The sequence below is a fragment of the Pituophis catenifer genome, unplaced genomic scaffold, assembly GCF_029215685.1.
Source record: "Pituophis catenifer annectens isolate HBS135680 unplaced genomic scaffold, rPitCat1.0.hap2 SCAF_3, whole genome shotgun sequence".
NCBI lineage: Eukaryota > Metazoa > Chordata > Lepidosauria > Squamata > Colubridae > Pituophis > Pituophis catenifer.
Genome location: NW_027256883.1, coordinates 159,293,925 through 159,306,864, shown reverse-complemented (window position 1 = coordinate 159,306,864; position 12,940 = coordinate 159,293,925). Strand labels below are relative to the sequence as shown.

The window sequence follows — 12,940 nt, the reverse complement described above, 5'->3', positions numbered from 1 at the left end:
GTTTCCCATATCTTACATTTTTAAAAAATATTTTTTAATTCTGTGCTTTATATATAACTCAACGTGGTGAACGTAACTAATATTCCTGCCTCCTATTTTCCCCACAATAATAACCCTGTCAAGTGAGTTGGGCTGAGATAGTAACTAACCAAAAGTTGCCCAGCCAGCTGTCATGTCTTAAGAGAATCCTACAGCTGGTTTCTAGGCCAGCATCTTCATCACTGTGCCAAACTGGCTCACTTCAGCTTAAATTTAAACTTGTTGGTTTGTAGGAGAATAATGTTGGATGTGATGCTGAATCTAAAATTTCTCATGGCTAAAGGTGAAGATAACATCCCCTTTGTTAAGTTTAACTCCTAATGGCTTCAAGGACATACCGTGCAATTTTCTTGGCAGTAGTAATTTACCATTGACTTTTCAGACAACCTAAACCCTTCTGGTTTTGATTTATATGGTGACTTTAGTAACTTCCTAGAAATTTTTAGGAAGATTTACGAGAGTTTGTGAATCTGTCCATTTTGTTAGCTACATTAAGAATTGGTAGGGAGTCAGTGGTGACATAACATACTGACATCCATGCAGCAGTTCTTGCCATAAGCCATACATATTTTCTTGTCACTTGGAGAGCTTCCTGTTGCTTGTGAGATTGAATCTGCTTCAGGTTGGGTACTTGTCTGTAGACATGTATAAGTCTGCCACCCAATATTTGAGAAAGTGCAGTATCATTGTCCAACGTGGTTTCAGCTTATTAATAATGCATTTCAATGGCTTCAGCTGTGAGTTGTAAATGACAAGCAGTGGTCTTTAGTAAGTCCTAGTAACTATCTTATTACAGATGCCTGAACTATTTTTATGAACAGAAGACAGAAAGATTTGCCAGGGAAGCAATTCAGAATATAGCATTCTGTTCTATGGTGACGAGTCATTAAATTAAGGCTACTTTGTGCAGGATTTTACATTATTTAATAAGTATAGCATGCCTGTTTCAGGAAACAGAAAATAAACATTTTACTTTTTGAAGTTACCTTTGTAAGCTTGTAGCTGTACAGGAGAAATAAAATTTGGCTTCCAAACTGGCAAATATAAAACAGTTTCTAAGTTGTATAAAATGGGCACGTCAGCCATACAATCTTGTGAGATATGGTCAATATGTGTAAACAATTTGGTTCTCTGGGCCAATGGTTCCTGACAGATTCTTCTCCCTATTGCCATCCACGGTCAGTTCAGCTTATTGTAAATGTTTTAATACAGAGCACCTAAACAATTCACATACATGGGGATGTGGGGATCTCATAGGTTTGGTAGTGAATGTAGCTCGTGTGTGTGTGTTTTATCACCATATCTAGAATAGTGACAAACAAATTTTGCTGGATAGATTTTTTTTTTAATTAGCTCCTAAATTTGTGATTGGGATTCCCCATATCATATTGTCATTGAACATATTTTATCTATGTATACTGTATCCTGCATATTGTATTCCCTTTACTCTGGATTTATTAAAATATATCATCTAGTCTGGTAGTGAGGTGGGGCAAGTGATAAGCAGTTCAGATTAAGGCAGAATACAAATAAATACAATTTATGAAGAAAAGTCAACATTCCGTTTTACATAGAAGTTCAGTGTGTGTGTCCATCAAACATGTATTGAAACACTTTTTTCATATCAACATTGTAATACTGGGATTTCTTCTGCATAGAACAATGTTTTCTAGGGAAGCGAGGGAGACAGTGGTCAGGACAGGGTTAACTGCCCTAATCCAGCCAGATCCAGTCAGGAAGTTGACAAACTCCTCCTTCTGCTGCTTCCCTCAGCTTTCTGACTCAGGCACCTAGCCTTTCCTCTGCCTTTGGCATATTTTTTCTCAGCTTTTCTCAGCTTTTTGACTTGCTTTCTCCTGCTTGCCACAATAGTTCTCATAAATCATAGACTGCTTGCTTTTGGCTTGAGTATACTTTTTCTGCTGTTATGCACTGCAGTTCCCAGTTCAGTTTATTTCTGACAAATGTCATCCCTCACAGATATCTGCCCCCACCCACCCCCAAAAAATTAAGCTGAATATCAAGAGAACAATGAAATTCTCTCTAAATTCCTTTTTATGTCAAAATGTAAAATAATCTTTGCTTTTTAAAAACTTCTAAAGAATTTGTATTTCTTCATTAGTTATATCCTTAAATGATGTTCTCTACACATTTTCTTTTTCTCTAGGATCTGGGTTTGTCATGTGCAGTGGCAAGGAGAATCCAGACAGTGATGCTGACCTTGATGTGGATGGTGATGACACATTGGAATATGGAAAACCACAGTATCATTTTCTAGAGATGTTAAATTCCTAGCAGGTGGCTTTGTCTTTGCAGTACCTCTCTTTCTAGAAGTTCTAAGATTATAGCTCTATTAGAGAAGAGTTCAGAAACATTTTTTTTTACATGTTGATAAATCTTATTTTCCGGCAATTTCCTGGTAGCCCCAGTGGCATTCACATGCTGTTCCTTTTGAGGGGGGGGGAATATACTATTCCCAAATACATTACTTTTGATACTTCACATTGGCCCAGGTGTGGTATAATTGGTAGTTAGATAAAGAACAGAGAGACTCCACAGAAACAAGTCCACCCATAGCTTTGACAGCTCAGGGGCACTTCAAGTAGTCTCTCAGCACAATTTATTTCACAGGAGAAATATGCTGTTGTGGAGAAATATTGCAAGAAGAAATATTATGTACTTTAGAGGAAAGGTGGTATATTAAATCTATCTGAGACTTAATAAATATGTGAATTGTAATTGCTCATCTCATGTTACAATGGGACTTGGTTGATCTCCAAGATGACCTAAAATAAACACTAAAGAGAAGTCCACAAATGTTAAAATTAGTATCAGGCTGCATTCTCCTTAACACTTCATTCTTAGATACACTGAAGCAGATATCATTCCATGCACTGGGGAAGAACCAGGTGAAGCCAAAGAGAGAGAGGCACTCCGAGGTGCAGTCCTAAAGTAAGTAGGCTTCCTTTAAAAATGCAGTGTTAGAACATAGAAGAATTTGCTTTGTTGTGCTGGGAATTGGTGTGAATAAATTTAAAGCCAATACTTTTTTAGTTCTTAATACGATCCACAACCAAGATAAAGAGAATCCAGACACATGCTAAACAAACACTTACATAGTTGCGATAAGTGGCAAATTTGATAATCTTGGTGCATATAAGCTTGATTGAAAAAACTTTCCTTGATATTCTGTTATTTGGGACATTCAGTTCTGTGTAAAATTTCTAATTTTTTCCATTTGAAAGTTCAATATATTGATATACAGTTAGTCCTTGACCTACAATCATTCTTTCAGCAACCATTGCTGAATAAATAGTGGTTATAACCAGTCTTTGGAGTTCCAGCTATCCCAGTCATGTGCTGATGATCTGGGCATTTGACAAACCTGTTCACACTTACAACTGGTTGCAGAGTCCTGCAGTCACATGATCTCTATTTGCAACCTTCCCTGCCAGCTTCCCCAGAAAGTCAGTCGGAATGCTGGCAGAGAAGGTCGCAAGGCATTGAGATAAGTCCCCCACTCATGCACCCTCCCTGAACTGCTCTGTGTTCATGCTGCTCATCCTCTCTGGCACTCACAACACCTCCCATGTATTCCTCCCCAACCCACAACACACTTCTCACACACTTTCCTCAACCCTGCACCACAGCCTTGTGCACTCCCATGAATCCTCCCCAAATATCATAGCATCTCCCCTCATGTCCTCCTCAACCCACATCATGCGTCAGGCACCCCGTGTACCAGATCTGTACCATAAGTTGTACACTACTTCTCAAACTCTTCAACTTTGCTTCTCGCTCACTCCATCGCTCACTCCCTCACCCAACAGTGATCATTTACCGCCTGCCACCCTGGGACTTGTAACTTCCTGCCAGCTTCCCCACTGACTTTCTGCGAAACCAGCAGGATGTTGCCATGTCTAACAACAATTGTCAATTAATGATGACAATTATGACTATGGGGATTGCTGTGGCTAAGGTGTGCATTCCACTTTAAAACTACATCACTTAGTTATAGAAATGTCAGTTTCAGTTCCTGTCGTAAGTCAAGGACTACCTATAATGGTTTGCCAGTTTATTACAGCCATGAAATTGGCACTCTAAAATGTAGGTATCTAGCAAGGACTGCATTATGCTTGAATAAACAGAACAAACTGGTATAAATATTTTGTATGTGAATGAGCAAAGGAAAAGGCCTGGATTACTGCATATTGATTGTTGTATTTTGTAGTTGTATTTGTAAATAGCACCAAGATTTGCCTTGCTTACAACTTCGTGGTTATTCCTAGTTTGCTTCACCCTATTTCTCTTTCTATTACCTATAGTTTGAATGACACACAAAAGACAATTCAGAAACAAGCTATGGTTCTTAACAGGTTAACGGTTAAAACAAGCCAGGTTTATAATAGAGTTTAACTGTAGTTTTTGTTTTGTTTTTTTAAACAATCCTTAGGCTAGATTTGCATTTTACACTAAATCAAAAACGAAGTGGCTTAGCACTAAATGAAAACCAGGCCAATAATACAAATGAAATGTTCAAGGATTTGTCCCATTGAATTAACAGAATTTAAATACTCTTAATTTTATTTAGATTAGCATGAAAAAAGAAGAGATTTAGCTTTCACAATATCAAAAGCCTATGTAGATCTTCCTTTGTTTTCTGCTCCGTACTTTAAAATCATAAGATTTGATTGTATATAGTTCTAAGATGAAAGCAAATGCTATTTCAATAAAAAATAAATACTTTCCAATCTGGCGGAGACTTCTAATTGGCAGTTAGTGAAGCAACATTGCAGTGATGCAAATTTATTTACTTCTAAATTAGTTTGGGATATATATATATATGCCATCTATATATTTATTTAGGCACATCTTAAGCCCTTGGATTTCAAAATAATTTACATCCCCAAAACATGAAACAATAGTCTACTATATTATATTAAGAAAGAATGGCAAACAAAAATTATTTAATGAAAGGAATGTTATGCTATGTACACAGTTGATGGTCCAGTTCAAATGTAGTATGTCAAAAAATTCTTTTAACAAGTCTTATTATTGGCAATGCATAAATTGATGCATGCTATCAGTTGCTGTCACTTGGCATTCTCCTGTCACTAGGAACAACTAAACCAGACAGTCTGTATTAATTTAGCAGTACTTTTTTTTTATTATTATTATTATTTTTTATTTATTTATTTTTTTTTAATTTGATTTATATGCCGCCCTTCTCCGGAGACTCAGGGCGGCTTACAATGCGTTAAATTGCAATATCTAGGTTGGTTCTTTGATGATGATGATGTTTTAAATTTGTATGCTGTCCAAACTTTAAATGTCTCTGGCTGGAGAACAACAGCAAGTAATCTTGATTTTGATATTATATTAATCAGAATATCACAACTCTCTACATAGCTCACATTGATCCGTCAAAATGTTTTAAAACATTAAAAATGGGTGAAACTTGCAAAATCTGTCATTCTTATATAAAATCTTACAAGATTTCAGGCAAGAATACATTAGACCTAATCAGATTTCAACCATTTGAATATTTTTACTGCAGTCTGAAAAGGATAGAGGATCTTAAGATTTACTTAGTATCCCATTGGCAGAAAGAGGTAAACACAAGTGATTTAGACAATAAGTTTGCTTATTTCTAACAATTCAGATATATAGCTACTTAAAGTATAAGCTAAACCAAGGCCTCTAACCTACAGTTCATGATCTACAAACCATTAACACATTTATAATTAACAGAGTCTGTTGGTAAGATTCAGTTTCCTATTTAATAATTTTCAGCTGGTCCTTAGTGGAGTTGAGGTGTTTTGTCAGACATAGCATGTTTCATCCCTACAGCCCAAGATATGTGATGCAATAATTTAAAAATAATAAAATTGACTACATAAATATTCAAAAACAGTGATGCCAAACCTTAGCCATTAAGAAATAGAAAACATTGTAGAGTAAAAATAATCAGCTTCTCACTTCATTGAGGTAAAAGTTTCACTTTCAGGAATCATGGGAAAACTGCATACTTTTCAAGCTTAATATGCCCTTGGAACTTTTCAAAGTAGCACTTCATAAATAAGAAAGTGGGAAGGAAGAGATTTGTGGTATCAAATTACTTAGATCAAATATAGTGCCTCAAATAGCTCCCAATATGAAATCAGTTCAGATGTTGGCATATAGGTTCTATCTGAACTGAGTAGTCTCCCTTCACCCAGGCGACAATATGTATTGATTAGAATATGTTGCACTAGAAGTACTTTACTTATCATTCTATTTCATTTGTTTCCTCTTTTATAAAGCATAGAAATACTGCTATCAAAGCGTAAAAAACTACTTTGTCAGTTATCTTAAATCTATATAAGTGAGTAAGTTTACTCAGTAATTGTTAGTGATCTTAAGGAAAATCCCTCCATTCTTTTATATTATTCTCCCGCTGTGTGTATGTGTGTGCGTGTGCGCGCACACATGTCCATGTGTGTTTTAAAGGTTTACAATTTACAGCATTTACAACAATTCAACTTACGACCACAGTTGGGACCAAACTTTCTGTCTTAAGTTGGTACAATCATAAAGCAAACAGATCATGCAATCATTAAGTAAATTCAACTTCCCCAATTGACTTTGCTTGTCAGAAACTGGCTGGGAAGGTCACAAATCATGATCAAGTGACCCAAAGATGGCTGCAACGATCATAAATGTGAGCCATTTACCAAGTGCTCAAATTGTGATCAAGTGACCGTGTTGGGGGTGGTGAGATGGCCATAACTTTGAGAAGTCACTTTTTCTGAGACCATTATATCTTTGAACTATCATTAAAGAATCATAAATCAAGAACTATCTGTAGTTTCACAAATTACAATTAATATGCTGTGTTAAACTAAGACAGATCTAAGGGACATAGTAAGAATGGAATTAATTTGAACTGATGAAATGGAGTAGTTTTCGTTTCTTCCAAAATTGGGAAATTCCCTGATAAACACACAAAAATAAGCTATTAGTATTAGTTAAGAAAATAAGAGTGTCTAAACTATATTAAGAAATGAAAAATCATGTTTCATTATCTACAAAAAATCAAACCAACAATAGTCAAGTTTCGATTCTACCAAGAAACTAAACATAGCCATAGAAAATTTACACTAAATATTTAAACTGTTAAATGGAAATAATTGTTTTCTCAATTTGGAAATATATAATTAGAATGTAAAGCACTTGCCAATTCTAAAATCCTAAATCATTTTAAATCCTAGATATGTATGGTTGAGGTCTGTTTTTTTGTCCTGTAACAAATATTTGATTGCTATCTTGCTTCTTTCAGTGGTGGCACTCCTAGTACCAGAATAACACCCGAATTCTCTAAATGGGCAAGTGATGGTGAGTATAAGATGTAGCAGGCTGTTTGTTGGCCTAGTAGGTGCATAGAGACTGAAGATTAATATTTTAGAGTCCATTTTTGGGAGTTACATTTATGACGAAGTTCAACTTTCCTTTGTATACAGTATAATTCAGAGTTTTAAATCCATTTTTTGGACATGGTGATAAATGCATTAGGACAACCAAACCTTAAGTAAAATCATAGAATCAGCTTGAAGGGATATTTATCATTCATATTCTGCCTTCAGCGTATTCAACATCAGAAAAAGATCTTTGAATATGAATAAATAAGTTTTCACCTATTTAATGTTTTTTTAAAAAAATTGACTGGTTATCCTGCTTTTATTTTACTTGCCTTTTTAAATGCATCTTATTCTAATTTCTGTTGGCTGCTTAGGAATGATTCCTCTTCTGAAAAGAAGGTTACAGGTTTTTAACACAATCTTTTAGAATTAAAGTATGCCTATTTAATAGCGTAAACTATGGAACCCAAAACAGTGTTAATTTTTATACATGTTCAGTATTTCTATTTGAACAAAATAATATATGCGCATGAAATCTAAATGGAGAAAATAGCAATAGCACGTAGACTTGTATACTGCTTCACAGTGCTTTTTACAGCCCACTCTAAGCGGTTTACAGAGTCAGCATATTGCCCCCAACAAATTGGGTCCTCATTTTACCGACCTTGGAAGGATGGAAGACTGAGTCAATCTTGAGCCTGGTGAGATTCGATCTGCCAAATTGCAGGCAGCCGGCAGTCAGCAGAAATAGCCTACAGTACTGCATTCTAAACACTGTGCCACTGTGGTTTCGAAGTAATAGTCAAAACCCAATTTTCTTTCTCTGATGTTGGCTTTCCAGCAGTATACATCTACAGTATAATCATTCTGAAATTCTAATTTGTATATAGCTGAAAAAAATGTTAGTAGAAAGTAATTTTGACAAATTTGATTATTATTTTTTTTTGAGTTAGTCCAGTTGGGTATGCTGATAGAAAAACATGTTCCATACTAAACTGTTTTTTTAAAAAAAATAGAATAAGAATAATTAAGCCTGTGATCTCCAGATTTTTTTCAGTTTTCTTTAACAGCAGCCATTATAGTTAATAACAAAGGCTGATAGTCCAAGGCTTCTGAAGATTACCAGTTTGTATCATTCTGGAATTGAGATGATTTAAAATTAGCACTCAACTTCATTATTGTGTGATTAGCATTCTTGCTTTTTTTACGAGGTGTTTAAATTTTTAGAAGAGAGGCTTTTACTCATGCTGTAGTTCGATATGTATTTGAATAAACTTTCTTCATTGATTGAGTTCTTCCTCCTATTTATAGAAATGCCATCAACAAGTAACGGGGAGGGTAGTAAGCAAGAGCCTGCGCAAAAGACTTGCAAGAACAGTGACATAGAGAAGTAAGTATGAATTGTCTGTATATATTTGATGGTCAAAGGTGCAACATTACAGAAGATGCCTTGCAGCTTATCACTATCCAAAACTCAGGCATATATATATTTTTTCAACTGAAACGACACAGCTTTTAAAGCTGGCACTCTCATAGCTGAAAATCAAAGGGTTTCTTTCATATCCTTTTGGGGTTTTTTTTTAGCCTTTACAGGAATTCCATATCTGTAGAAAGATAAAAATCCATTTTGGTATATTGGCTCTAAAAGATGATTTTATGTTTCATTTCTAGATCCTCAGTGTAGTTTCTGAGGCTTTAGAGGGATGATAGCAAATCTTATCCTTGTGTTAAATTCTCTATAGTATCAAAACGCTGCCCTTTTCTTTCCCCCTGGGACGTGTTATTTTTCAAAAGACTTACTCGTTATGCCCTTTCTCCAGAATAGAATTAGATTATTTTAACCTTCATTTCCACTGGGAATGAGTAACATGAGACAGATCATTTTGCTCTACAAAGAGTAGTGACAAACCAAAAGAGGGGTTCAGAGCAATGCACAGTACTGTCCCATCTTCTTGCAGTCAGGCAGGGCCACATACAGTGATATTTAAGCTTATTTCTTGTGAGTTCTGGGTATAATGTAGATTGATTGCATTGAAATCTTCAGCATAGAAATGCTTAACAAACTAAATTGCTCATTATGTGACATAGAATAATACAAGTGCAAGAGGCCTTTTTAGCTGTGCATACTATGTAAGATGTGACCAAGTTCACACAGATAACCCATTTTTAAAAACATATTCCTCTGAAGAAAGAAAAATATCATGGCAAATATATGTAAAGTCTTTTTAGACTGTATTATGCACTAATACATTGTTAGTAGTGATGATATGCATTATCTGGATAGTTCTAAGAATTGAGTAGATTACTGTAGGATAATCTGGTACATATGCACATTTTAATCATGGAAATGCATATTGAAATGCCTTTGCAGGAACACAACATTCTGCAGCAAGCTAATAATGCTGTCTTTTACGTTGGGCAAGTATGTATAGTCTTCGGTTTGAGTATTGTACTGAGCTTTGAGTGGTGAACAGTTGAAGGAAGGCTGAAGTAGAAAGAAAAATGGAGGGGAAATAAATACAACATGAATTTAAGAGAGTGCATGGAGTTCAGGAAAAAAAGGGGAAAAATTAGGTAATTGTAACTAAAATGCTAGAAATAGGGTGGTGTATCTTACTGCAGATTTTACTAAAAGCTGCTACTTCATTAGACGACAAGAAGAATGGTCCACATTAAAAACAACTGGAGCAATAGCACTTTGGAGCAGGAAATAACACACATATTTTTCCTTGTGCTGACTTGTCTTGGAGACAACTTGTGGAGGTAGACAAATTGATAACACTTGCTAGAGCCAGATCTTACCTAATGAGCTATGCAGGATTTTGGTTTAGATGGTGCCTTATACTTAGCAAGTTTTTGGTAGTAGTTTCTATAAACAGCTGGGGAGAGCAGAGAGAATTTTGAGAGAGAGAGCCACAGTGCAGCTTTTAAGCTGTGCCAACGTAGTGTGTGTTTCTCTCTGTACTCTTCACTGCAAGGAAGAGCAGGAAGTTAACATGAGTTATTTACCTCAACAATTCGGGTTCACATTAGTTAAAACTTCAGGGACACTCAGATCTGGGACAGCACGCACTGTTTCTACTTTTTAGGAGAAAATAGGGCTGGGGTCACAAACCAGCATTTGAGGTGGGTGGCATATGATCAGTTTATGGACCTCTGATGGAAGCAAAGGAATTTAGTTTTTGACTTGTCCAGGAGTCTTATCAGTTTCATTGGTTTGAAAATTATCAGTTTTCTCAAATCTTAGCCTTTAAAATTGAAAAACACTTGTCCAAATGATGAATTGGTAGCATCACCTTGATCACATTATCTAAATGCTTCATTCAGAGCTGCCTGGAGGAGTTTAAACTTTTTCTAAGTGATGCATACAATAATTCTGTCCTGTGAAATATAGACTTGGTGCTTCTTTGTGACAAATCCTGATCTATCATGGAACATTCAGAAACCTTTGACTTTCAAAGACCAAAATTAAACTTGGACAGTCAACCTCTGTAACCTTTCAGAAAAAGTAAAAGCCAATTACCATTTCTTGCACTTGACAGCAGTTCTTTCATAAAATATCCCTTCTGGAAATAGGTTGCTAGTATTAGATAGAGGCTCTTAACTCCATTGGGAGCAGAAAACAGTAGTTAGAAGCAAAGATTATAGCTGTTTCATCCTACTTTATCTAGAATTTGTGTGTGATAAATTGTTGCTGCTGTGATAGTTAAACAGTTAGAATGCTGTGTGTGAAGAGGTGGGTTCTGTTAACTTAATTGATAACCAGTATCAGACCTTGGGGCCTGACAAAAAGGTGGTGAGGTTTTTATATTCCTACTGTCTAGCTGCTTCCACCTGCGCTGCCAAGCCATGATATATGGTGACCCAGCCCAGCTAGCTAAATTGATTCATCTCTAGTTCCTCGCTCTTAATCTGGAGCTAAATTGGTTTCATTTTTCTTCTTTTGGATGGTGCTTGTGGCGGGTTCTCTATGGGAACACTTCCTTCTGTTCATAACTTTAATTTTTGCTTTTAAATCTGGACATTATTGATTATTGTGTTAAGCTCCATATAATGTCTGATTAGCATTTTAAAAAGTGTTTAGAAGCACATGGTTTATCACTTGTGTCAGCTGGGCTGCCCACTTAGAACAATGGTTAATGGAGTTAGCAGTGATTCTCTTTATTGATCCTACTTTTATAAGAATGACATTCATTTTCTTTCCTCTTTCCAAAACAAAGTCTTGGTATGGAGAGTATCTTTTTAATTAGCTAATACAATACAGTAAACTGCCCTTCCTCTGGTGCAAAGCTAATGTACTTGGGTTGAAAGTTAATGGAATATGTGCTGTAGGCTTCTTGGAGCTAAATCTCTGGCATGTCAAACAACTTGCCTCAGTAAGAGATGAATTTGCTGGTTGTTCCCTTGAGTATAATCTTGGATCTGCTTTTTGTTTAACTAGCTTCCATTTCAATCCAACTTCCTCAGTTGCTGCTTGAATTTGGTATAATAACTGTCATTGGCCCAATTCATTTATTATTCTACAAGAACTGTGGTACTCTGAGAGGACCGATTTTTAAAAAGAGGTTTTTTTAATGTTTATTACATAAATTATCCCTTCATTTTTAAATCTATTACTGTTATATTTCTTTTTAAAAGAAATTTATTAAAATTGAATGCTACTGTTTATACAAAGAATTAGACAGTTTTATACAAAGCCTGGGAGGTTGTTTTAAAAATATATAATTTTATTAATTATAAATTATGATTATAATAGTATTAACTAAGAAACTAAACATGGAGAAAGAATAGGAAAAAATGTATAGGGAAAAAAATAAACAAAAAAATGTAAGTAAGTGAGTTCCAATCTTTATCACAAATATAAACAAATTTAGTAATTCTTTAACCCCCCCCAAAGTTACAGAAAGATATATATTCATCCCATCCCTTATCTATAAGCAAATCTTTAAAGTATAAACTTTTCAATACTGATATTAGCAAAAAGTCCAGAAGTTTATAAAAAGAATCATATTTTAATCTTGATGAAATAAACCAAATTTACATTCCTTCCTTTGCCTTAATCTTTAATTCAGCCAAATATTATTATAGGATTTTAATTCTCTTCAATGTTTCTTTATCCTCACACTTCTTTGGAGCTTTTTCTTCATAGCTTTAACAAGTTTCTTTTGTAAATCTAATAAGGAAACATTTTCCAGGTCATTCTCTTTGTTTATTATTAGTATTTCCATTTTAATTTTTAAACTTTAGCCAGTTTCTTCTTTATATCCAGTAAAACGCCCTTTTCCAAATCATTCTCTTGGTTTGTTATTTGTAGTTTCCCTTTTGGGACTTTAAAAATATAGTTATTTTTACACCTATTACTCCATCATTAACATTTTTGGGTCATTATCTGTAGAAGCAGGCATCATTATTGATAGTGTTGATATTATTTTCTGGCTCCATTTTTCAAAGATCTCTTTTAATGTTTCTAATGTTATAATATTTTGTGTCATTTTGTAAGAAGT

General features: G+C 35.0%; 1 protein-coding gene across 4 annotated transcripts in view; it reads left to right on the top strand.

Annotated features, from left to right (window-relative positions):
- The window catches only part of RNF220 (ring finger protein 220), a 335,380-nt gene that overhangs the window by 285,624 nt on the left and 36,816 nt on the right, over positions 1–12,940 (top strand). For all 4 annotated transcript variants that reach the window (XM_070941405.1, XM_070941407.1, XM_070941406.1 and 1 more), the window contains 4 exons: positions 2,207–2,303; positions 2,905–2,991; positions 7,358–7,413; positions 8,748–8,826. In XM_070941405.1, coding sequence (XP_070797506.1) covers positions 2,207–2,303; positions 2,905–2,991; positions 7,358–7,413; positions 8,748–8,826 — 319 coding nt within the window. The remainder of the gene's footprint in view (positions 1–2,206; positions 2,304–2,904; positions 2,992–7,357; positions 7,414–8,747; positions 8,827–12,940) is intronic.